Genomic DNA, 26,883 nt, shown 5'->3' with positions numbered 1-26,883 from the left:
CAAATTGTTTATTAAATGTATTCAAATAAGGGTGGTTTCTTTCAGGACACATTTTAGGAAGCTGTGAATAAAACCTTTAATTTCCCTGCGCCAGGCACTTCCAGTTATGTGGCCATAAACGATGAAAGGGAGAAAGAAATAACTGCTATTTGATGTTGACAACGCTTCAGATGTTTTGTGTGCATTCTTGTGAACTCCCCCTCATTGGTTTACACGGTTGTCAATCATTCCTGTGACCATCCTCTTTACCAAGACTCACGCTCCTATTGGTTCAGCTATTAGCCCTCCCCCCTTCCAAAAACGTCCTCTTGACCAATGAGCGTCAGGGGGGCGTGCCCTTTGCGGCGGAGGGCTCTAACGCGCCTACAGTGGAGGAATCGAGCGTCCCCAAACGCACACAGCGTAGAGGAGAGAACTGTGGAAAGGAGTTAACGGTTTCCTTTTTGCCCCCCCGTACCATTAAAATAACAAAGACGAACCAAACGTGAATTTAGGGGGACTCAAAAAGTGTTCTGCTCTCAAGGAGGAGGGAAACGTGGATTGTAATAGCAAGTTTTCTTTTCTTTTTTTTTGGTTCTCTTTTTCTTAAAAGAGGATTTTTGTGTTTCGCGGTGGTTTGTTGAACGTTCGCACCGCAAAGATGATGGTCGGAGAGGTCGAAGTGAAGGAGCGACCGAGGCCGAGTCCCGACTATTTGATGCAATTATTGAACGAAAAGAAGCTCATGACGAGCTTGCCAAATCTGTGCGGAATCTTCACACACTTAGAGAGGCTTCTTGACGAAGGTAAGTTGAGACGGATGCATGCTGGGGACGGGGGCGAGCATGGCCACGGCGCAGTCCGACGGCGGCTCGGCTTCGCTGGGGTCTCCGTGCCGCAGAACAGAGAGCGGGGACCCCCTCCATTTTCTGCCTCAAAACTTATCCCTGAAAATAAGCATTTATCATAAATATGAATATATTATTAAAATATGTTGGTGTGAGTTTGTCCGCGGAGTTTGTAGGGGCGAAAAAACTTTATCGAACCAACCGAGAAATGGAATGAATTCACATCTGCGCCATCGAAAGTGTTGAAAAACTTTACAAAAATTGAGCGTTTAGGGCACAAATAAGTATGAAATGAGGCAGGGCCTGATTCCACATGTTTCCCCAGCAGTTTAGCCCGTGTTAGCCACATTTTCAGCTAGCGAGCCTGGGTGTCTGCATTCCGCTAAACTCTTCAGGAACCGAACGTTAACTTGGCTGTACAAATATTTTAAGAGGGAAAAAACACAAGACGCCATTTTGTTTTTAAAGATATATTTTTTTCCTTTTAAGTCTTCTGACTGAGTTCTGTGCGAGCTTGCGTGAGTTGTTGTTGTTGCCCAGCGGTCGAGTCGAACTGCACGGAGGAATGTGTCTGCTTGTTGCCCAAACAATGGCCGGTGAGTTGCTGCAGCAGCTGGGAGGGGGCAATTATTTTAACTTTTTTCAGTAAACGTAGGACTGGGGGGTTAACTCGGTTTCAATTACTGCTTCAAATATATATATTTAAAATAATAAAACATATTTTCTTCCCCCCTTTTGTGGCATTTTTTTACTTTCTTGTTTTGTCAATAAAGATTTCTCATTCAAAATAGATTTCAAAACACTGATTTCAGCACCTGTAGCTCAAATGAAAGCAGATTTGTGTTGTATGTGATCAAAATTAAGGAGCTATGTTTATCATGGGAGTGAATTGGGGACACTAGAGAGCGCCACAACCCCCCTGGCAGGCTGTCCCCGCAGCTCCGGACATCACGAGCCGTCACCCGCACGATTTTAGGGAATTTGCGGTGCCCCCTCGGCGGTGGTGGGGGAGCGAATAGTTTGTGGTTTCGGTGGCATGTCTGGATGAGTACGCTCCGCAGTTATGTACCTGCTAAACCGGTCTGAAAAGATTTTCTGGTTGTTGTGGAGGCTGATAAACAGAACGCAAGGCGAGCTGTTTCCTTCCCAAGACATATATAAAAATATTTTATACATCTTTAACATGTTAAGTTTGACATCAGTGTCATTGGGCAAGGAGCATTATTTTGAAAATCCCGTTTGAACATTTATTTGAGATGTGCATTTCAAAATAAACCTCTACAATTAACAAAAAATAAAATTAAAATAATGTTTTGTAAAGGATAACGCCTTTTCCCCATCTTCACTTGCTATTTGCCCCATATTTGGCGTAAACGTTCAATAATGTGTCATAGATTTCCTGAAAAAAATATTTGGTCCAGTTTCTTACTGACCAAAGGCTTAAACTCCAATTTTACAGTTTTAAAACATATCATTTTTGTGGCTATCAAGCCATTCATTTACAAATGGAGGGTATGAATATTCACAATAATTTAATTTGATCACATTTTCATTATATATTGCTTTTTACAGCAACACAAACAAGTACATTTCAAAATAAAATACACCTTGTGTCAATTAAGATCCTCCTGGTGCAGCAGATTTACAGCAATTGTGCTTTAAGTACTTTTTCTTGGAATAGCAACTATACACTACTAGATACTAGACACAAATCTAAATATAAATGACAAAATTTAACTAACAAACCTATTATTATTTATATTTAAATTGGGGTGATAATAGTGCCTCCGATTGCAGGTTCCTGTTCTCGTAGATTCATGATCAGATTGGGTTGGCGCTCACCTGATCGAAGATTACTGAATATTATAATGCATAACAAGTCCCTTGTATAGAATATGACCTGATATACTTTAGCGACTGACCCCGCGATGCTCCTCCAAGCAAATTCCGTCACCTAGTGTTTAAAAATGACTGCTTCCTTTCCCAAGTCTCATTCCTGTAAAGCCTGACATGTGGATGTGATATTTCATCCGCACAAACGTCAACTCTGTCTTTGTTGCCAAAAAAGGGTGTGTGAAAGGTGCGCTCCTGACAGACAGACAGACAGGTTTCAGTTTAATTTGCTCCTCTTAAAGATGTTGCAATGCGAAAGCTCAATCAGAGGTTAAAACAAATCCAGATCAGAGTTTTTTATTTAAATAAACTTCCCTTGCGTTGCTTGTAGGGTCACCGTAGTTGTGCTTCAAGTGGAACTGAATCAGTGTCTTTTCTTTTTTTTTTTTGCATTGAACAAAACTTTTTCCCAGTTATTCCGTCGTCCTACAACAGCTGCTCGTCTCCCTCATCCACCCAGCGTTTTTCAACAGCTGTTTCCACAGTGGAAGAAAGCCGACACCACCCTTGTGTGCGTTAGGAATGCTCTCTCCCCGCCTCGGTAGCATGTGTCCACTGACAGCCCTGTTACTTTCTCAGTATGTATGTTGTCCCTCAAGGTCAGTGTCTCCGATTGACAGGCCTGTTCTGAAATCCCCTTGCGTTGCAGTTGTTCATCTTTCTGAGGTGACACCTGCCACCGAGCCGTTTTATTTCTTTTTATAATCTGCCTGTCATCAGACTGGTTCAAATTGCTATATTTTCTCGATCTTGGCACATTGAAACGGGCGATATAACATAGAAATGCAGACGTGGCATTAAAGAGGAGGCAGCAAATCACTCCAAAAGTGGACACATTTTTAAAAAAATATGTATTTTGCTTGAAAACACTTTTTTTTTCTTTTTACACATAGAAGAAGCATTCAGTCAGATTTATTTCGTATTTTTAGTTGGATGTTAATATAAAGTTTATTATATTTTTCGTCTAAACAGTTAAATTATAACCCATAAATTGTTTAAAGGTAACTTTTATCTGTTAATGTTGAAGATTTTGCTCTATTAAAGCACATATATTTTGTCTTAGTCTGTTTGACGTGCAAGTCTATTTAAAAATGGTCTAAATCTCTTGTAGTTTCTGCGTTTTATCACACGTTGATGTAGCTTTATAGTACTGATTCACTAACGGTGATAATTGTGCCATTTGTTCCCGTCTCCCTCACCGTACATTTAGCATACGGCCTGCATGTGTCATGATCTCTGCGGACATGTTTGGGGGATCTGTCACCGTTTGGAGGACAGACTGTCTGCTGTTCACTGTGGATCTTTGTAGGTGACTTGTCCTTCAGGAACTGCTGTTTACAGAGCAGATTGTGATGAATAAGAGATCGCCAGAAGCCTGGACTGTTTCCTACCCAAGGTTCCGTTTTGTGTCTGTCATTTTTTTTTATGCCCCTCTGCAGTTTCACAACTATTCTTGTCTTTAGCTGGACATTCTGTGTTCTCTGGTACTTCGCAAGACCTGCTGTAACCTCTGACGTGCAATCAATTCAGCAGCTGAGAAGATGAAGATTCCATCAGTCCAATATCTCTTAGAGCTCTATGCAGAAAAGGAGGTTTTGGGGCAAAACACAAAATGGATATTGTCCGACAACACTAGCTCATTGTAAAGCAGAACTTTATTAATCAGTAGACATTGTGCACTGCACTATTGAGCTTTGTTTGCAGAAGAAAAAGCAGAATTTGTATCTTTTTGTTGTCTGTTTTCTTTCTTTTTTTCCTGCTTGTTAATACAGACTTTATTCTCTGGATTCGATTTTCATGTACAAAGCAATTTATCATTAACCTCCATAATGGGGCTGCCACATTTCGTCGACTAATCGACTATTAAAGTAGTCGTTTAGTTGTTACTTTATATACTATAGAGTCAGTGTAGTAAAACTGAACAAAGTTGTGAGCGTTCAGCAAATGCATTTTTTTCATTTAGTGAAAAAAAGTTCCTTGTTTTAGATGCCGACCTCATTAGAGAGATCAGGAATATCCTTTCCATCAAACTCATTTTGACAGGTGACCTTTGACCCTATGTACCCTTTATTTATAAAACTGATATTAAATTGTTGCGTCATCTTGAGGGGCGGGGCACCTGTCAAATGGAGTTTGATGGAAAGTATATTCCTGATCTCTCTCATGTGATTTAAGCTTGTTTTAATACCATAAACCAATGGAGGACTGCACAATTCATTAAAAGTTTGATAAACTATCATCTTAATTGTCTTCACTTTTAGTTAGTTTAAAGCTAATGATGATTAAGTTGTGTGTTTTACATTCACTTTGCGCATGACTCGGTTAGTCGACTCTTAAAACAATTGTTTGTGGCGGCCCTACTCCTTACGATATGGCCCGTGCTCTAGCCTCGCACCCTTCTCAGTCCTTTGGCCAATCTCTCGCCTCAGCCACTCCCCTGTGAACTCTGCATGATAAAGTCATCCAACGACAGCTCCAGACTCTTATCTCAAGCCTCAATCCGGCGAGTGCTGGGGTCTCCTTATCGCCGTTGCTTTCCCCTGCCCTCCTGTCTCTGTGCCCAGATGCCTTCCTGCCTGGCTGGCTGGCTATCATAGAAGCGTAGTATTTTCCTTCACGATTAATTTGTTTTTTCTCCACTGACATTAAAAGCAGAGTAATTGTGTCACCGTGATGGACATGAACATTGCTGCTGAACTTGTTTTAGAATAAGTGTATTCAGTGTTTTTCTCATGAGCAACAGGCTAAAGTTGAAGATGTAGAAAGAGATGTTGTAACTGATGTGTTGCAACAGCTCTTTGACTCAGACCTGTTCTTTAAATTGAGCCTGTTTTTTTTTTTTTCTGAACCTTTAACTCCTCCCCTCTCAACTTCCAGAGGCAGCGAGTCCGTGGTTTGTTTTTCTGTTTGACAGAAACGGAGATGAAGTGGGGTTGTTTTTCTGGTGGCACGAGAAGTCTGCTCCTGCTTTTTTCCTCAGAGATCCATCTGTTGCAGCTTTCTTTTAAATTATTAAGGTTACATCATAAGTTGTTGCACATCACATACCCTATTTCACAATTGTTTACATAAACAGCAAACACAGAGTACTTGGGGCCCCACCCTGTTTGGAAGTCTTTCTTACACCGTTTGTCACCACAAATCTAATATGAATATCTCTATGAGTAAATGCTGCCACACCTCCCAGAATGCCATTCTCTTCCTGTGTTTGAAGCATGCCTGGTTAAAAATACTGGTAAGTGGTTGAATGCTCGCTCTGTTCCCGTCCTAGTCGCCCACCAGTCTGCATTCATTTTCGGTCTCCTTTCAGTGGAGGAATGGCAAGTGTTGGCAGCCAGCTCAGGAATTTTACTGGGAGCGCAGTCAGAGCACTTAACCTCCAGCCTGGTGTTTGTTTTCCCCGCACACACTCTCCTGCTGTGCTTTAACTTGGCTTAACATGACTGCTATTCAGGGCTGTCACAGTCAGGACATTTGAGCTCATTTTATTTTTTGCTGAACAAATAATTTGGATTGTCCGTTAAAGTATAGCTGTTCATTTTTAACCACTAACACTGAACTAACCATTTCATAGGATTTGTACAGAGTAATAGCCTTTTATTGTGAAATGATTTGTGTAAGATTCCTAAAAAAAAAAAAAAAATCAGCAGCAGAAAACTGGCTTTAATCTAAAAGGTGTTAACCATTTCAGTACTGGTGACTAAGCAAATCAAGAGTAACATAACAGCTAGATACATTTAGTTTTTACTGATGCACACATATGTGTCGCTACCATAGACCGTCAAGAACTGGACATAACAAGTGTTGAGGTCCCCCATAGGAAGTACCTCCAGCCATCGCGAAACTAGGCCAGAACCTTCGCCGTCACTACCGCCAATATTGCAACAGCGATTAGTTCGAGTCACCAATCTTGAGTGAGCTTGTTCCAGCTTGCTCGAAGGCCACGCCCCTCCCACTGAAAGCGAATCGGGGGAATCTGTCAATCAAATGCTCGAAGTGGGAGCCACATGCTTTTACTGAGGCATCTGATTGGTCAGTTTATAACTTGAATAACTGGTGATAAAGAAAAAAATATTGTTATAAAAAAGATTATAAAGAACGTACTAAGAAGAATGCATCAGAGCAGAATGGTTATTCTGACAAGGAAAATGACGTAGAAGTAACTGTCTCTTTCTCAATGGAAGTCTATGGGACTTTGGCCTTTTGACAAACCATGAGTACTTGCTATTTGGAGCATTAGATGAGAGGGGTTGAGTGGTCCATTGATATTCATGTCAATGGTCACTATGCAAGTTTTGGTTAGCAATTGAGCATGTGTCTAAAGTTAAAACGAGTTGAACTTTGACCAGTCAGGGACAAATTTGCTGTCCTTTTCAAAACACAGAAGTACCAACTGGTTGAAAAGTGTTCACGAAGGAGGAATTAATAATTGAGGCTTGTGCCCGGCTAGAAATATGACAAAGACTCTTTCATATAGTGGAATAGAGTTGTGAAAGAAAAAGCCTGGAGCAAGGTTCACAAGATTTTACCGCTTTGACATTTCAAATCAAACCTTTTCCAACTGTGAGTACATTCCCTGGTATCGAGTTGCAACAGACGTTAAAATCGCGTTCAAAAACCCACCTTCAGCGCAATCTTGAACACGTCACATATTTGACCAATCGAATGGCGCCCTTTTATATTAGATGCACAGCTCCTATGTAGATGAAGGTCTTTGGGAGGTTAAGCTATGTCGATTTTTATTTAAATAAAGTGGTTGCAGGTAAAAAGACATGATGTATCAATATTTTTTGCTTTTTTCAAGCATCACAAGTCGTATTGTAATCACAGTATTGATCACTGATATTGCAAGTTTCCCTCATTTTGTGCAGCCCTAAACAACAGTCAGTAAATGAATTAATTCTGGCATGTGTTTAAATGATTTTTTTTCTTCTTAGACCGCTAAATGTATAATACACCCCAACAGACTCTTCCCTTATCCAGGTCTTTTTAACAAAGAGTTTCCCCTGATCCTTTTGTCTTAAAATAACCCAGTAGGTCAGGCTGCCTGCGACGAGAGGACTTTCCATGGTTCCTCACAGGCCGGCCTTTAAATCAAATATAAATAATTTAATTGCCTCCTCACAGCAGCATGTGTTGTTTCTGAGGTCTCTCCAGAGCCTACTGTGCTGCTGTAACCTTTCCTGAGGGCCACATAAAGTCAGATGCCAGAAGGTAATGCCATTCTTCCATAGCACATGCTATCAAGTGTGGCTGATCTGGATTTGAGCGTGACGTAAGTTGAAAGAATGTGCAGATTTAGAGTCAACATGCAGTACATCAGGAATCAGTTGGTAGACGACATTTATCTTCCGTTCTTTTTTTTAAATCTTGTTTTATGTTTTAGCTTTTATAAGGGCTGCCACGATTAGTAGACTAATCGACTATTGAAATAGTCGACCACGAATTTAAAAGTTGATTAGTCGTTTCCTTATACCATATGGAGTCGGGAGTGTAGTAAAGTTGAGTTTTGGCATTCTGCTAGCTTTTTGGACTATTTGGCATTATTAAGGTTTTTTTTAGGCTATTTTGAAGTTTAGCTAATTTTTCATCTATATGCTAGCTAATTTGGGTAATTTTGGCTTATTTTTGTTTAATTTTAGGCTATTTTGGAGCTTACATAATATCCCAGCTACATGCTAGCTATTTTGGCTAATTTAAGATTTTTTTCAGTTTTTTGGGGCTAATTTGGAGTTTAGCTAATATTCCCGCTACATGCTAGCTATCTTGGCTAATTTAGGATCTTTTTCTGTTTTAGGCTATTTCGGAGTTTAGCTAATATTTCAACTGCATGCTAGCTATTTTGGCTAATTTGGGCTGTTTTTCAGTTTTTAAGCTAATTTGGTATTTAACTAATATTTTAGCTGACTTTCGGCTTCAGCATTTTCAGCTATCAACTTCCGCGTTTTTAGCTATCAATTTCAGCATCTTCAGCTATCAGCACTAGCATCTTCAGCGGCCAAGTTCAGCTTACAGTATTCACACTAGCATTATTGCAGGTAATGCTATATACCTAATTTTTAGTTGGTTTAAACCTAATGATGGTTAAGATTTGTGCTTTGCATCCAGTTTGCGCATGGCCCGCTTAGTCGACTAATCGGGGAAAAAATAATCAGTAATTAGTCAACTATTAAAGTAAACGTTTGTGGCAGCCCTAGTTTTTTATCATGACAAGAAGTCACCTCTAAAGTGAGCAGGGTAATAAAAAATGTTTTTAGTATTTATTTATTTTTTTTCATAATGAAAAACACAAACAAGCAGGCGGCAGAAATGTTGTAACTATTGTCCCTCCGAACACATTTTCTCCAGCATTGTTCCCTCATGTGTTCATTAGTATTGCAGCAGCTTGAGTGGGGTCTCGTCTGGGTCAAAGTCACACTCCCACCGTAGTGACTGTCTTGCCTGGTCATAATTGCATATGGAACACAGTTGTGTTTTACTGTAAGTGTTGGCTTCATTGCCTTGTGTAGTAATGTAAAACATTGTTTTCTTTCCATAATTTATGTCTATGTGCATCAACGGCAGCAGACAAAATGGCAAAAAACATCTTCTTGTTATTTGTTCTTCTGGCTGTTCTCGCTTACTTTGGGATTTATGGCCTGCATGTGCATGTCACAGTTATCTCATAAATGTTGACATTACTACTTCCATGAAGGTCTTCTGGCTCCCTTCTGTGCAGCTCTGAAACTATTTGCAGTGCGTGGGAAGAACTACATGTTTGTTTTCAAGTAGGAATTGTTGTTCTCCACACCTCCTGAAAGCTTCAGTGAAGGAATGTAGTCTGATTAAAAACGTGAAGCTTTGCTTCAGTTGACCTAAATTGCACTATGAATGGGACCACATGCATGCCCGCAGAATCCCGATCGCTTTGCACGTGTGCATGTGGCTGCTTTGAATCTGTCCTTATCATTGGTTGTGAGAAGAGTACAGACAATAGGTGGTTTTGTGTAATTGGACTTTAATTGAAGCAACAAAGAGCCTCTGTGGTAACGGGAAGTACTGGCACCATAATCCACTGATAACTAGCAGGAAAGAATGTTATAAGGTTAGTGAACATGAGCCTCGCTTCATCTTTGTTGGTCAATTGTGGTCACTGCAAATAAAGAAGGAAACCGAGGTTTCAGAGAGCAGTGAGAGGGTCTTTTGATTAAGAACCGAAACAAAGAACTCTTATGTGGTGTGATTGAGGTCATCTGGGTTGGTTATGAAGGCCACAGTCCCTTTCACCCCATCTTTAGTACACAAAAGGTTTTTGTGCTTTAATGGGGCAGACACATTGTGTCAGTACTGCAAACTCTTTAAGTAGTGTGGATAGAAAAGGTGTCTGTCAGATGAACCTAGTATATTGTCTGGTGATGTTTACTCACTGTACTACAACAGGAATTTCCCTGAGTATGTGGTGTTATCGTAGCCTGACTGACTGGGATGTTTTTAGATTTGGAGTTTTTTATTTTTTTGTTTCAGCTGCATACTTTGTAAGGCCAATTATCTCATTCGGAGGACTAAAACTTCTCAAAACAAGTTCATGCATTGCATTTTACCTGTCACTACAACCCCTTAGTCCTTCTTTGAGGGACTTGTGTTTTGACAAAAAGCCAATCTAATTATAGAGGACTGCTGCAGTGTAGAGACTAGTGTTTGTGAGATGACAAAATATCTATTCATTCTACATATTGAGTAGGATTTGGGCTTATATAAAAGCAAATGTATTAATTAAACAGCCTTTACTGTTTGTTTTTCACTTTTCTTTGTAGAAAGAAAACATTTCCAACACCATTAGCTGATGATGATGATGTTTTATAGCCGTCAATGATTCAACATCTGTTGACGATTTAATCTATTCACACTTCCACCACCTTGTAGAAGGAAGCAGCCAGATGTGTCTTTGAGTTTCACAGAATCCTGTGCACTGACAGAACTTATGTTTTACTGGTAAACTATGCCATCATTCTGTACTTAAATAGCTGCTTCTTTATAAAGTGTTTGGATGTTATCAGCGCTAAAAAAACTAAACATGAATAATACCCGTTTCCTGACTTGTGCACTGTTTGAAAATATCTGATGCATCTTTACATGCGCAAACAAATTGCACTTTTGTTGAAATAAATAAATTTGTTTTAGAAATCCTTTTGGACAAGCACTGAAGCTAACTGGTGCATGCATAGACTATGAATATTACCGCACAAGATAAGTTTTTAATTTATACTCAGCAAAAGTTGCTTTTTAATTCAACCTGAACTTTTTATACTTGGTATTCCAAAAAAAAATGTTTATTTGAGGTGTTTTGTGGTTTGAGGCAAATTTAAACATTTTCTTTAATACCATTTAGGTATGTTTAAAGTACAACACAGTACTTGCAAAAGAGCTGAAATTAGCTGGTCTTTATTGAAATGTTTTCATCTTTTTTTCAGTTCGTTTAGTTTGCAACGTGCAGATAAACTAGTGCATAAGGATCAGGGAATTTGACAAATTTCTGTAGAGTTGTGTTAAATCGTTTTCCTCGGCAGAACCAATAAAGGCAACTTATTCTCAGTTTTTCTGTCACCATTTTTTTCTCTTTCAACCTTTTTGAACAAACTTGTAAGAGAACCGAACTAAACAAGACCAGATGGAAATGATGAGCGGTGTTGGAAACTAGGTTGTTGATTTTGGATAGTAACATTTCTGTTCTGGCATTCACATACACTTTAGTTATTCTAATCTTAGGAACTTGTGTTTTTAGGCTGTACTTTCTGTACACAGAAATACATGCTTATGAATCCACCCTCCCCTCATGTAATTCTCTCATAGCCAAAATAAAACAATACCATTACCAAATTGCTGTTTATCTATGTCGTAGGCAGTTGTTTGTTCTCCTCAATGATTGCCTTGGCTTCTAGTTTCTTTCATTTCTGCTGTCTGGAATGTGTCATGGTTTTTCTTTTAGATGGCATTGAGTTTTCTGTAGGTGTTTACATTTTGGATACTTTGTAATGTCTTTTTTTCTCCGTTTATCAATGAAATCACATACTTGAGAGTAACTTGGAGAGACTGACAGTCTATTTGTAACTGAGAGTGCATATTTCCTGTAGGGTACAGGCTTGGCCTTAATGAAGGCGACAACATGAGAGCAGCTGTTGCCTGAAGTATTATCTGCTAGATGATGGGTTTTTGTCTCTTTCTGCCTTCTTTAGCCTCCTCTCTCCTCTGTTATGCATGTTTACTTTGACTTAATGGGTGTCCCGTCATCTTATTCGTATTGAGTGTCTGTCACTTGCTTTGGTTTCATTGCAACTTGTGAGGGGCTACCAGTTTAACGGTCTGTGTTTTGGACAGTAACTTCAATTTCTCTTCTTTTCTTTGTTTACCGCTTCTCATCTATTCTGAGAGTAAACAAACGTCCTGCTCATTTTAATTATGCAACGCATTCTGATTTTCGTTTCTCTTCTGTTTTCACTGGCTGTTAGCTTCAGCTTTTCATCCTCTCCTCCCTTTTGTACTTGTACGTGAAAGTGTGTGGCAAAAATTCAGCCTTGAGGCTACATTCTCTCGTTTATGTATGGACCACGGGTGACATTAAAGGCCTACAACACGGTCTGTCGGTTTGTATCAGCCCAACTCCCACTATCCGTGCTCAGAAGAGTAGCGCGTGTTTGGCACTCCACTCACTAGCTGCCAGACTAAAAACATCAGTAGTTGGACACAACATGCCTGTACTCGCTTGCTGTCATTGTGTACGTGCCGTATGCACCTGATGATTTGTGAAGCCCTCACGCCCAGGGCTTGGGTTTAAATTGATGTCTGAAAGCTTAAGCCTATGACAGCTTTAGTTGGTAACAGCTGATTCATCCGCATCTTCGTCGGGGTTCCTTTAGCCTGTTTTCTCATAAGCATTTTTTCTCATTTTTATTATGCTTTTCCACAGCTATTAAAGAAACCCGTTTCGTATTTTTTTGAAAGACTAACCAATATGTCTGTCTAGAACATGGTTAGAAACGGAAAAATGCTAAGTCAAAGTATAGATGGTGTATGATTAAGTATTTTTGCTTTGATGACTAACAAGACAATATATTCAAAGTTCGCAATCCAAGTTACCTGTGATCCTTAGTCAAGCTTAATAAAATCAATTAGGGTTGGGTTTTTTTTTTGTCTTTTGGGGATTTGAGGAAGTTTATTATACATGATTGTGATGAGCCATTGCGCCCCGCAATAGCTAGAGTTAAAAAAACAAACATTGTGTCGCTTTGAGGAAACAAGACCACTTTTTTTTTTTTAGATTTATCTACATGCCCCAGATGAACTTTTGTTTCTGGTCATAGTGAATTCAATGTTTTTCAAAGTAATAGTATAAGGACAGCAAAATGACTTAACTCTTTTCTGCTGTTCCTTGAATACCAAATGATGAGTTACACATATAGATCAAGAAAACGGTTCATATTATGACAAAGTACCAAGTCAATGTTGTAGTTCAGCATTTTTAAGGTTTTGTATGACCTAGACATGGACATTTGTACTTTTATGCAATGCTAGCCTTCAGATTTCATGACCTCTTCTGTTTGCAGCCATTGTCAGTTATCCTGCACACAACAAGTCTACTGTGTAAATCCTTGCTGTTTAAAATATTTTTTTTAATCAATTTATTTTCAAAAACAAACATTTATGTATCTTTGCTGTGCATACTTTTGTAATCTAGTTACCTCCTTTCTGAACACAGAGACCAAAGAATGTGTTTGCTCTGTATTCATCCGCTCTTTTGCTTGCATGCCTTCTTTATCTCCTGACATTTGCAGAGCTTCTAAACCTGTTGTTGCAGTTTAGGTTAGAAATTATGTTCTCCTCTCTTCCTACAAGCGCAAGTTTTATTTGACATGACTAATAGAAAAAAAAATACGTTTTACTGCACACTTTTAGGTCATTCATAACATTTCAGAGGGTGATAAAGTCGTCCATGGGTCGATGTTTTGGTATAGAATTCTAAACCTTATAGATACATTATTCTGTTTGAATACATTCATTTAGATAAAGACTATAATATTCCGGATGGTGAGGCTCCATCAGCCTTTATTTACATTTTTACGTTTTTTTTAGAACATCGCTTGTTCCTAAAGTTTTCAAAAGTTTGACAAATCTGAATCTGAAAAGTGAACTGTAGTTTTATTGCACACTCACTCTGCTAACGACACCAGACTCGTGTGATTTAAGCTCCCTTTACATTTTAGTCTGACTGGAAGTGTGTAAACGTGTTTTCTCTCATACAAAAAAAGCTCTTTGAATCTAGTTTGGGATTTTTTTTATATAAAGGTGGTGTTTAGAAGTAAAAGTTGGAATTGTAAGGAATCCGTTTTTACTGTATTCTGTTTGTGGACATGTTTGAAACAGAGCTCTGCACGAAATCTATTGTTTCACATGATCTCAAAGCCACTCAACAAGACCCAAACTCTTTGCCGTTCTAGAGCAAGGAACCAAAAATGTAGTTTACATGCAGAACTAGGGGTGGGGTAACCTGGCAAAAGGACAAGGGCGTAAACCAGTATTCAAGTAAAACTTAAAGGGTCCCTTTAGGAAAGAACTCTTGAAGCAAAGGTCCAGAGGATCCCAATGCTTAGAAGTGAAGTGTGATATAAATATCTAAAAACACTCAGTTTTGAACCTTTTTGACAGCATTCATTGTCAGGGAAGAAGTAGTTTGACATTTATGAGTGATGTCTTTAATGTCCACTTAATAACTAAGAAGAAATTTCCTGCACTTTAAAAGAAAAACGAAAATCACTGATGTATTTAAATACAGAAGAAAACTTTTCTATTTCAGTGTTGAGTCACAGCTAGTTTGACTTTTTTTTACACAACTTAACAATTGAATAGTTTTGAAGGCTCTATTTTGAATTATTTTTCAATCAACCTCATTTATTCTTACTTATTCATAGCTCAACCTTCCCATCCCCAAATGCAGTTTTGTGTTAGCCCAAATTTCAAGAAGCCCTGATGGAACACCTCTTGAGCAAATTGCTGGGCAGTGGGACGGTTTATTCTTTTTGATCTGATTTCAGTTTAAGGCGTATGTTTGTCATAAACTTTTGTTATGTTTTATAATGTCTTTTACCATTAGTGTTTTTAACAAATGTTGTTTGCAAACGTGTGAGACATGTTGCTTCAGTGCTAGTATGAATGACATCAGTCAATTCTTTCCAAATGTAAAACTCCATCACCGTCCAGTTTTGGTTTCTTTGCACACTTCTTCTGAATGAGTCTTATTTTGATCCTATAGTCTATTTAACTGGTCTCTTTCTCAACCAAGTTGGTTCCCCTGTGCAGTGTCTTAGGCTAAGGGACTAGCATGAAAGCAACAAGTTTTGCAGTGTCAGGCTCAAAAAGGAGCATTTTGTAGAGGATTAGTTGGGACGAATGTAAAACAAGTTAACAAAAAAAAAGTTGCAAAAGTTACAAATTTTCCATGATCAGAAAATGGACTTAGGGTGCATAATTGATATTTGAATTCTTGGCTATTGCCCAGCTTACTGCATTTTCATATTTTGTAATGCTGTATTAGATATATTCGACAGTGGTGCATGGACACGGTTGAGTGCGAATTTAGGGGTTTATTTAATTTAAATCATCTCTTACTGACTGCAGCACCAAACAATCTGTACTTCCTCCACGGTCAGAAAGGCCTATGTCCGATTGGAAAAGAAACCTCATCTTGGCTGACGCTTGTTGAATAGATTTATACTTGAACTAAAAAATGGTAAATCCCAATTTTCCGAAAGTAGGTTATCCCCCTCAACCAAAGCAATGGCGGTGCTGTGTGGTCTCCATTTCTGTCAGGGGTGGGGACAGGAAGTGTGATGCATGTTATCTTCTCCAGTCACGTTGACAATAAGAGCCTTTCTTTCCATCCTCTTCCTTTGTTATTTCCTCTTCTGACAGCTGGACCTTTCCTGCCATTGTTGCCTGACCTGGGGGGTGTAGGATGTGTATGCGTGCGGTACATCATAAAAGAAATTAAAAGCTGATGCATTTTCTTTATCTTTCCACGTTGAAAGATAAAGCTGAACTCAAACTTCTCTTCTAGAATTGGTGGTTAGCTCTTTAAACAACAGTTATTTTCCAGTTACAGCTTGTCAAGCTACGATGAAGTCACAATTCTTGTTTACATTATAAAGTAGCCAAAGTAAGAATAGATTTTTGCAGCTGCCAAATTTAGTACACCACCAAAAAGCCTCGTCTTAAAAGTGGTCAGATCCACCTTTCACACACAGACAAAACAACCATAGGCGCGCTTCCTGACTTCACATCCTGCCATTCACTGGCTTCCTTATCTCCTACTCTCAAATCTTGTTGAATTCAAAGCAAGCATCCTGTGCTTCAGTTTGCTTGCCTCCTCATGTTTTGTTGTCGCGCCTATCTTTGCATACATCTATGTTTGTGGACAGTGGGGGGTGTTAGCTTTTAACAGTGGATCTAGGTGTGACAATCTTTATAAAGAGAAATACAGCTTGACAAGCATGGTTTTTAATACGAAGGAGCTTTAACGAAATATGCTTTAAAATCAAACATGTACATTCCAGTTTGGTAGAAACGCTTTAGTTTATTTCCAAAAATATTAAAATGGTTTGTTATTCATAAATGCATCAAACATAGATTTTTAATGATGATTAAATGTGGACAGACTACATTTCTTCTTCGTTTGGCCTCTTTTCAACACTTGTCACTGAAAATGATCCGTTTATGCTCTGAGAAAAGAATAACATTCGTCTTTTGTAGTTATTGAATAATACATTTTGTTGCCAGACTATGACCACTGCAGTTTGGGTTCTAAAACAGACAACAATGTTCTTTCTTAGATAGATATCATTATTTGCCATTGTCTCTGGTACAATGAAATTCAAAGTGGTCAGTGCAACACTCATACTTCACATTAACCCATGGTTAATAAAACTTAGTACTAAAATAATAAATAATACATAAAAATACATAAAAAAGTTCTGCTAGGTAAAACCTGGAGATTTAAAAAAACAATTTAAAAAAGCAGGACACTCAATGTGTTAAAATTGTTAAAACTAGAGCAAAATAATAATAATACATTTGAGAAAACACCCACTTTGCTCTTCGTTTAAAGTAAAAAAAAAAAGCAAATATTTCTGTTTATTATTAAATGTTCCTGTCAGCAATGTAAGTAATCTAAAGTAATTGCAGCAAATTACTCAAACAATCATCATTAAACTTTTTAATAATTGCCCGACACTAAAATGTTTATGTATGTTGTGCTATTAGCTTAGCAGGCTTTACTCCAATTCCAATTGGAGCTACTTCTTTTTGGTTTCTAGTTTTACACCACATATGTCTCTTCAGATGGTAAAAACAACAGTAAACAGCTTGCTCGGTATTTTTAGTCGTAGTCTGAGTCTGCTAATGCGTGTCACAGTGGCTTGAACAGCTGAGTTAGCATATTAAGCTGCTGTCTGTGGTGAACAATGACAGAAGTAGAAACCATTAAGCACTTTTTTTTCACAGTATTTGAATAACTGGTAAGATTTTTTTCTAGTTTGTTAGCCTTCGTGAAATGATAATTGTTTGGTGATTTTTGGATTCTTGCTTTAAACATAAAAATTAAAATTTGATATTATAAAATGGTAATTGTAGTTTGTGAAAGCTATTAACTCCGAACTATTATGGTCCCTTATTGAGCCAGCCCTTCCTGGCATTTTCCCATTACTGTGGCACACCCCACTAAGTGCACAAAACTGGTATTTCTATGGCTCATTGAGCTGCCAGGCTGCCCCCCACCAACAGACAGCCCCATAAAGCAGTTCCACATCATCAAATGAGATGATCCCGTTTTCTAATTTTAGACCAAGAACCTAATAGCTCTGCAGATCCTATCTGAAACACTAACTTTACTTCTAAAGTGTCAGCAATTACTTTATGAAGGAGCAAGAAGGAGGGGGGTTATTTTTATTTATTCATTTATTTTTGTAAATATGTCACTGCTGCCTTTTTATTGTACCAGTTTTAGAAAAAAAAAGTTTTTTTTTATTTGAAATCTGTTTTTGCAATTATTTTAATACTGCTGATTTTATGTAGCTATTTAATTGTAGGATTGGAATCTAAACATCCTCCATCATCCCTCCTTTTTGCTTTTTCTTGTCTCACCTCCTTTGCTGCCTCTTTCCTCCCATCATCCTTTGGTCCTTTTCTCCTTGTCTTCTTCATTTGTTTGCTTTGTTTAATCACCAAACTAACATGCTATGACACATTTTTATAGCACACTGTCCCCATTACTGCCAGCAGCCACAGAAAGCCACATTCAGCTTGGCACATCTTCCTCTTCCTGGATGCAGTCACACTGACAGCTCCGGAAAACATTGCACTTGCCACCGATTATAATGAATGGCTTTGCTGATTGCTGTTCTGTGCAAACCTACATGTTCCCATTTTTAGCAGACATATTTTTAGGGCTTCAGCCTTAATAGAGGTTGGTGCTAAACTCAATCCTAATATTTCTAATATAAATTATGGATCTTTTGAACTTGATGTTTTCTGTTAAAGATTATTGACGTGACTTCTGTTTGCTGTTTTGATTGAATTATTTATAGAGGGAGAAAACAAATGAATTCAAGCCAAAGAAGAGCTGTTCTTTGTTTGCTTCTTTAAGAGATGCTTTTATTTCTGGGGATAGTTGAACAGTTTTGTCTCTGGTATCAACTTGGTGAATCACTGAAGTAGAAAGTAGTTTTTTCTGAGCAGCTGCACGTTCTTGAAACTTCTTTTAAATGTAAGTTTCTGTTACCAGTCTAAACCATTGACTGTATATAAGAACTGGACTGAATAAGTGTGACAACACCCAAAGAAAACGATTTGCTTACGGCTCCAACAAAAGGAAGTTATCTCATTTTTTTTCATGAAACAGACATAGCCATTGTAGAACCAGAGATCGTCAATTAGCAGCGGTCGATCCAGGTCGGTCTGAGTAATCTTTTCTACGGCAACCACTCTAAACATTCAGGAGTGAGCTTGTTGAAAGTCAACCCCCCCTACCTATGGAAAGCCAAATCTGTCAATCAAATGTTCAAGTTGAGACCGTATAGTTTTATTGAGGCATCTGAATGGCCAGTTTGTAACTTGATGTACACAACAAACTAACGAGCAAAAACATGGTAACCCTTTAACTGGTGTTGTAACGAGATACTTGTGATCTGCTCCCAAAAATTTGAGAACGAATATTCAGAACCTCCAAGATCGCTGACTCACGATCTTTATAAATATAGTAAAAATATAACTCGTGAACAATGTATTTATTGCTCTGAAACTCAGAATAATGCTGGATTTTAAGTGTATAAACTTAAAAAAGCAGAGTGTGCAGCACCACTTTTACTGGTATTGAAGAAATCTTCAAAATAAAGTGTCGGTGAAGCTTCCCGTTTTCAAAGTAAAACTGCCAAGTGTTTTTATGTAGTTTAAAAAAATGAGACTGAAGTTCCATTGATATAAATTCTGAAAAAATGATTTCGCTTTAACGTCGGAGCATTATTGTTTACATTCTTTGATTACAGTAACTCTTCAAGCTAACTCTGCAGTGGAAAAGGCGACTTTACACCAATAGTCTACACAAATATATAAGCAATTGATCACCTTCACATTTGCAATGACTGACTGGGACTGGATCAACATCACTGCTATTGGAGGATGCAAGAGCTTGAGGTTTTAGATGAACAGATGAACGCACCATGTGAGACTGAGAGAACATTCAGGATGTAAAGGGTTGCAGAACTCTGAGATGGAAAACTCAGAACATTTTCAGGATTTGTAGTTCAATATCCAGAATGTGATGTTTGTTTTTGTTGTTTATATTACAGCTGAATTTAACTAGAGGGTTGACCAAGAAAAAAAAGAAACGTGTTTAAGGTGCCAAATCCAATTCATTTCTATGTAAATCTTTGTGTTTTCATCAGTTTTGTTGATACGGATCTCCTGTTCTAAATAAAGATATAAATGATGGTGACTAAATACATATAATTGTAATTTTCATACATCCAGTAAAAAGAGCAGTGGAATTGAAAACACTTTACAGTAAGGAAGTGCTTACACGATTGACGTAAATCAACTGAATTTGTCGCGGATCAAGCAGCTTTACCCTTTAATTTGTTGTGTATCGGTCTAAACTCTGCATGAAAAGCTGCTTTTTTTATTTTTACATCAGCTGATTCACATTGATGATGTGAATGGCCCAAGAGTTATAACATGTCAAAAAGCATGTAATATTTTGGAGTTGCCGGCGACATCTTCAGTGTTAAAAGGTTAAAAGAAAACAGAACAAGAATGGTTATTCTGACTGAGTAATAAGTCTATAGGATTCAGTCCAGTTCTCGTATACAGTCAAAAGCATGAACCAACCCAGACGAAAGACGTAGCAAAAGTTTTCTCTTTCTTTTACCGTTTTCATTTAGCAGATCTTTCTCCGCAGGTGCTATGCTCCTCCTTTCGGGCAGACTCTTATTTCCGTGGTTTGGTTCTCCCGAAGGAGTCGTACCAACAAACACTTTGGCTCATTAGCCGATTGTGGAAGTTACCTGTTTGTTTTTTATATATATAGTTATTTAGGCACACGCTTTGCAGGACTGGAGGTAAAATATGGCGTGCTTTTATCAGTGGGTGTTTTTTCAGGCAGCTGCAGCACATTATTGATGATTAGAGAGCAAACAGGCGGCTTTTGTAGAAGGAGTTGGCTTTGCTATAAGCATAAATGTCTGGCTACACGTTCTCCTGCGTTTTTGTATTTCTGCTGTTCCTTGGTGTAAGCATCAGACACATTCTGTACCTGTGTGTATGTGTAAGCATTTTTAACCAACCTAGAAAGCATCTCCCATCCCCAGCTTAGATGAAAGAGTAGCTCCCTCTGTGCTGCAGCTCAGGGTTTATGCACGTGTGAATTTTCCTGTATTTTTATTGCTTTATTTTCTACCTGGCTTAGGCAGAAGAAAATGCTGCATCCTTGTTTTGTCAGTCTTTTATTTAGTGGGCCGTCTACTTAAAAACCTGACGAAGGTGCTTTTCTTTTCAACGTGCTTTGTGAAAATCCCTGAGACACAACATAAATTTCTCCATCTGGCTGCAAAAGGCTTTGTCATATTTTTTTTTCTTCAGGGCATTTACAGCCTGCGAGGATCTGTGGTTTTATAAGTGTTAAGCAACTGTGTCACCTAGTGGCTTTGAAGATGGGCTTAAATATTTCCCTCAATTCTGATTGAAATCTAATTTTAGAGAGGCAAAATAGTTTTTATTAAAGGAAATCTTGCTCATTTGGAGGAAAAAGTTTTTTAGTTTGGATTTTTATATTCCTCCTTCTTATTACAAATTGTGCAGTATTTTAAAATATCCTTTGTAGTCCCGCATAATACATCGCCAATGTATCGTCATTGTAATATCAGCCTGTGAAATGTACATTTAAAAAAAGATGGCTTAAATTGCCATAAATAGTTGGCTTAAATGCTTATACATTCAGCAAAAATCCAATGGCAGAGCGACATATATTAATGAATTAAAAGGAACCCTTTTTAAATTTGACCAATCCTATAAACCTCTTTTATGTTAGATACTCATATTCTATCTAGACGTGGGTCATTTGGAGTATAATTTAAGTTATTTTAAATTTCTTTGAATAAAAATGATGCAGTGACATGGAAATGTTAGTTGTTTTGCTACATGATCATGTATCACAAGTCATATCGTCATCTCAATATTGATCACTAAATTAATTAATTACAGATATTTTGGCGCTAATCTCATTTTTGTGTCGGGTGGTTACTTCCGTGTTCTGTACACCTGGAAGACCATTTTATCCCGCTCATACCATGGCCAATTAAACAAACTTTAAAGAAAATACCTCAAAAGGAGGGTTTTAACAGAGGGTATTAGACTAAAAAATTGCTATTAAAATCAATTAATTAATTACATGTCGTCACATTACGTGATTAATTAATCATACAAAGTTTTGCTAACTGCAAACAATCTCATCAGTAAAAATTTAATTCTTCTGAACAAAGAGAAGCTTATTTACCCTGACTGGCTTTATTTTTTCGTGCAGCAATATATAAAACTAAAGCATTGAAAACGGTTCTTGTTGCTTCAGCAGGTGTATCTCTAATCCAATATCGTGTTTGACATTTACATTTTTCATGCGCCCACAAGAACATCACAGCCAAAGTTTAAAAACTCTTATCTCTAAATGGAAACGACTTCATTTAATAGAATTTGTGTTGTTGTATTTTTATAGTTTAAAACTTTGACTTCCAGTGTGGGATCAGAACATTTTCGTCATTATTGTTAAAATACAAATTTCACCATTTATTTCCATCGTGGTTATTTAAAGTGCTGGAGTAAAGTTTGTGCATAAACATCAAAGATTTTTAGTTTTTTTTTTTTTAATCAAAGATTGTAAACTAAGAGTAAGATGTAACCGTGAAGAAACTTTTCCTCATCTGGGAGAGGGTGGAGGTAGACAAGCTGTGAGCTGATGATAAGACTCAGAAATGCATACGTTTTCATGGCTCAGTCACCCCCACCTATGCACACTCTGCATGTGCTCTCAGCTTTAAAAGGACTGCTCGTCTTTCATACGCTTGAGCTGTCAAACCTCTAAACTGTTGAGGTGGAATGTCATCTCGGATAAAGAAGTCCGCACTGTGAATAAAGGCCAAGAAGGCATTAAACATCCAAATTCTGAGGCTTGCAAGTTGTAACCGGGCTTTGTGACTGCTAAAGTGGGCCGCGTTAAAGTGAAAAACCTTGTTCCTCTCTGCGTTCAGTTTCATTCATCGCCGGAACACCAAGGTCCTGTTGATGGTTGCAAAATATTTTTTGATGGCGCAGCACTGGATTTTGGGAAATAACTTTTGAACAGATCTTTTCCACTCTTGCTTGAATCATGAGTTTCTATCTCTGTGGGGGAACTTTTCTGTTTGTTAGATCAATTTTTACTGTTTAAAATTGCCAGATGTCGCCATTTTTTTCACCAGCAATAATAAAATTAAAAGTAGATCTTGAAGTTACTGTCCCTCACACATGGGCGAAGGTGACGTACACGGTCAGAGGACATTTTCCTGTGAGACGCATCATCACCACAAAGCAATTATAGAGTATTATCTATTTTTGGCCATTTAATAGACTTGCTCCCATTTTCTTATGGAGTACATCTTGTTGAATGATGTTACCTTTCCATTATGATATATTTTATGCTTGATAATTACTATTATTGTAGATTCTTTGCAACACATCCTCTTCCTTTCGCTCTGATCTGCCAGTTTGTCAACCTACCTATTATTTGTTGGTTCATTGGGCTGCACTGTAATGAGCACAGTCATTCTCTTTAGTGTTGTGCTAAAGCAAAGGAAGGTAGCTAAAAAAGATGCACTTTAGTCAAACGTAAAAGTTTAACCCTCCACCATCATCCTTTTCCATGTTACTCTGCTTGAAAACTCATCCCCCCTCTTTGCCAAACAAGAGAATTGAGGACAATCATTTATTTACTTGACAGAAACCCCCTTTATGAATGCAGATTTGACGGAGAAAGAAGACACGGTGAGATGAAAGTAAAAGGATAAAACAAGATGTGTTTTAACTTGAGGGCATAAAAAAGAGAAAAGAGTAGCAAGAGTCAAAAGGAATACATCTGGCCTCTGATTGCTATAATTCCTTCAGGGATGTCTCAGTCTAAAAGTTTGATTTTCTTTTGCTTTGCCATGTGCATTCATGTGGATACTACAGCTTTTACAGCGGAAATCAGCAAACCAGGACAGAGCAAAGCTGAGGAGCCACGGCTGTGTTCGATGATAGATGCTGTCTAATGCTTCCTTTTATTCTAAATGATCGATGGGTGGTTCAACTTTTTTGAAACTTGTCTTTCATTTAGTAGTGGCAACTTACATTTTACTCTCCGAAGAATTGGTTTTCCACCACAGAAACATGGCCGTCAGCTTGGGTGCTTTCCCATATATGTAAGATTGTTTTTTCCGTTATTAATTTCTCCTCCATGGTCAATTTTCAACTGTGAATGAAAAGGTACGCCACTCATACGTCACGACCAAGTCCCCGATTGGTCAAAAGTCGATCTGGTTCAATGACCGTGGATTTTGTACATAGAACCCGTAAACGTTTCTAAGTGTTTGTATCGTCACGTGAATGCAAGAGTTTTTGAAATCGGAGGCCTGAAACAAGCATTTACATAGACTTTTTATTTAAAGTAGTTGCTTAAACACATGCTGCCGAGGGCGGTGTGAACGTAGCTTTAGGTCTACTCAAAAACAGGGGCTTCATTGCTAAACATTTTGCATTTCTGTAGTATTTTACATGTATACTTACCATGTGTCTTAATCGTCTTCAGAAAAGGTCTGATATTTGAATATTTTAAGTTATGGCAATAGTATATCAAATAAAATTAAAATTTAGGCATGGATGCTCATGATTGAGAGGAGCCAGTTGAGGTGGTTCGGGCCTCTGATCCGGATGCCTCCTGGACGCCTCCCTAGAGAGGTGTTCCGGGCATGTCCCACTGGGCGGAGGGAAAGACCCAGGACACACTGGAGAGACTACGTCTCTCGGCTGGCCTGGGAACGTCTGGAGGAAGTGACCCGGGAGAGGGAAGTCTGGGTATCTTTGCTTAGATTGCCACTCCCAAGACCCGGTCCAGGATGAATGGAAGAAGATGGATAGAAGTTACAATAAATAGGCACAAACACCAAATCTCACATTTTTTTTGTTTAAATATTGACTCATTTGACTTTATTTAAAGTGATTCAGAACTCCTTCTAGCAGCCTTGTTACGTTGACTTAATTAGTCTAATTTCCCTTCACCTTAGCAGCCATTACAATTCAAAAGGGGCCTGATGGGTAAAAGAAAAAGATCATTTAAGTTCCACGCAGTATTGGTTAAAATAGAAACGCACATATACACGCCTGTCATCTTCTTTTCTGCGGGAATAGACAGATTGATAAATGATTTTGTCAGTTGTGTTGGGCAGGGGGTAATTTTTAGGTGAATGCAAGCCTTCAGGAAAGAGTTGCTGCATTGAAATTAGAGGTTGTCAAATGGCTCATGTCTCCATTGAAGGCCCGGCTCAGCTTCCTTATGTTAATGTGGCATTTCAGCTGGAGGAAGCAGAAATTAGAGCGAGGGACTGCTGCTGGTTAGCAAATATGAATACCTTCTCTTTGGTTTTTTCTTTATGCAAAGAACAAGGGAGCTTAGAATAAAGACCACAGAAGATAATATGTGTTGTTACATTAGTTTGTACAGAGTGTTAAAATGATAAATTAAAGCTAGCCACCACTGTAATAGTGTGACGTTTGGTTCAACTACAAAGTGTTGGTGGTTTTATAGAGAGACAGATGTAATCTAACCACCTGGTTTGTATTCTGTTGATCATAATTCATTCCTTTGCTGTCTTTATAAACACAAACCCTGAATGTTGTCTGGGTGAACCATCAGTTCAGACTGATGTAATCTACTCTCTGAATAAAACAGCAGAAGGATGAACTCATCTTTGGGAGTTCTGGGACGGTCTGCTGACAGAGATCATGTGGCTCAGGAAGGAGTTTCTCTCTAACTGTATAAAGACATCATAAGACTTGGCGCTGTCTCTAAAGCAGGTGCTTTCCACACTGCCATGCTAGTTATCTGTGCCCGTTTTGGTTATAATTTGTGTTTTGATCATTTATCCAGAAAGATGTTCCTCCCTTTTCACAGTATTTTCTACTCATCAGTTCCAAACTCTCGTATTTATTTAACAATTTTAATTGAAAACAAAAAATTCCTTTATTATAAGTCTAGCTTACTCCAGTCTATTTCACAGATTTGTTGTCTATATCGTAAAAAACATTTGCTGAAATTCTCATTTGTGTGGGCAGTTTTCCGTTCATGAATGACCGCTTTTCCACTTTTCCCACACTGCACAACATTCCTCCAAACTTCTCAAGCTAGGAAAATTGAAATCATCTGAACTCTTCAGAGACGTCCTGACTTCTCAGATGACAAAATGTGTGCAAGAGCAAAAAAAAGTCTTTGTTCTGCTTTTTTCTCTGATCAGCTCTGAAGTTTGCATATGTTTAAGCCTGAATCAAGCAAAGGTCACAGAGTCGAAGAACAGAGAGAGAAAGAAGAAACTTTTAAATATAACATCTTAAAAACTTTTTTTCTGCTTCAGAGGCAAAGGTTTGAAGGCTTTTATCCGAATCAACTGACGATCTTTTATGAGTCCATCCTGTGACATTTGTTATACGATACTGTACAAAGATGCATCGACGTATCAAACCCAGACGTCAAATATCAGATTACTAAACTGTTATAGGAGCTTCATTTTCTGCTCCTGGCTGATTATTTTCCCACAGCATAGTTGGAGAAAAATTAACATGAAAAATGTATGTTAAGATAAACTAAAAGTTTGTTACTAAATATGACAACCTATGACTTCTGTGACTCTTATGCATCACACATTTACTTTATTATTTGTATGCATTGCTCGTTCGTGGCACATTAACTTTTAGTGTTTATGAAAGCTTGTATTGTCCGTGTCCAATGATGAACCCCAAACAGAATAATTTTCCTGCAGTTCTGTTCCTGTGTTTGATCAAAGTTTGTTTCCTGTGTTTTCAGAGATCAACAGAGTGCGTAAAGACATGTACAGTGACACAGTGAATGGCCTTGTGGACAAACACCCGCTGGAGCTGCCTGAACCCATTGGACCCATCGTTCACCTCCAGGAAAAACTGTTTGTGCCTGTCAAAGAATACCCAGATGTAAGTGAAATAGCAGTGTGGCTTTTGCTCTTTATCGCCAATAATATTCATGCATTTAGATCTGTATATTGAGTATATTTTCAAAAGAAGTAGGAAGTTTCTTTACTATTGATTTCATTACCAAGTTGGAGGAAGTAGTGGCTGAATTGAGGTTCAATCTGACATCCAGACGCAGAATTTATGCTCAGATCTGTCTGGATTTTCATCTTCAGAGTCTTATTTTCACAGAAAACAGCTTTGTGTGCTTTGTTGTCAGTTTTTGTAATAAAGATTGAGTTTAACAGTGGTCTGTCCCACAGAAAAAGTAACTTTCTTATTTATGAAGTACCAAAAATGTTGCTGTGGTTCTGGAAACAGC

The 26,883-nt window shown here is 38.1% G+C and overlaps 1 protein-coding gene across 7 annotated transcripts in view; it reads left to right on the top strand.

Annotated features, from left to right (window-relative positions):
* Nucleotides 1-125: 125 nt before the first annotated feature.
* qkia (QKI, KH domain containing, RNA binding a) overlaps nt 126-26,883 on the top strand; it is a 76,214-nt gene continuing 49,456 nt past the window's right edge. For 2 of the 7 annotated variants that reach the window (XM_024293164.2, XM_024292763.2), the window contains exons 1-2: nt 130-785; nt 26,383-26,525. In XM_024293164.2, coding sequence (XP_024148932.1) covers nt 641-785; nt 26,383-26,525 — 288 coding nt within the window. In that variant the 5' untranslated portion in view covers nt 130-640. Of the gene's footprint in view, nt 786-26,382; nt 26,526-26,883 lie in introns of all 7 variants that reach the window. The other 5 variants (XM_024292932.2, XM_024293249.2, XM_024293007.2 and 2 more) reach the window with 5 other exon arrangements.

This window comes from Oryzias melastigma, linkage group LG22, assembly GCF_002922805.2.
Source record: "Oryzias melastigma strain HK-1 linkage group LG22, ASM292280v2, whole genome shotgun sequence".
NCBI classification, from domain to species: Eukaryota; Metazoa; Chordata; class Actinopteri; order Beloniformes; family Adrianichthyidae; genus Oryzias; species Oryzias melastigma.
Note: the sequence above shows the minus strand (reverse complement) of the source record. Positions and strands in the feature narration are given on the sequence as shown.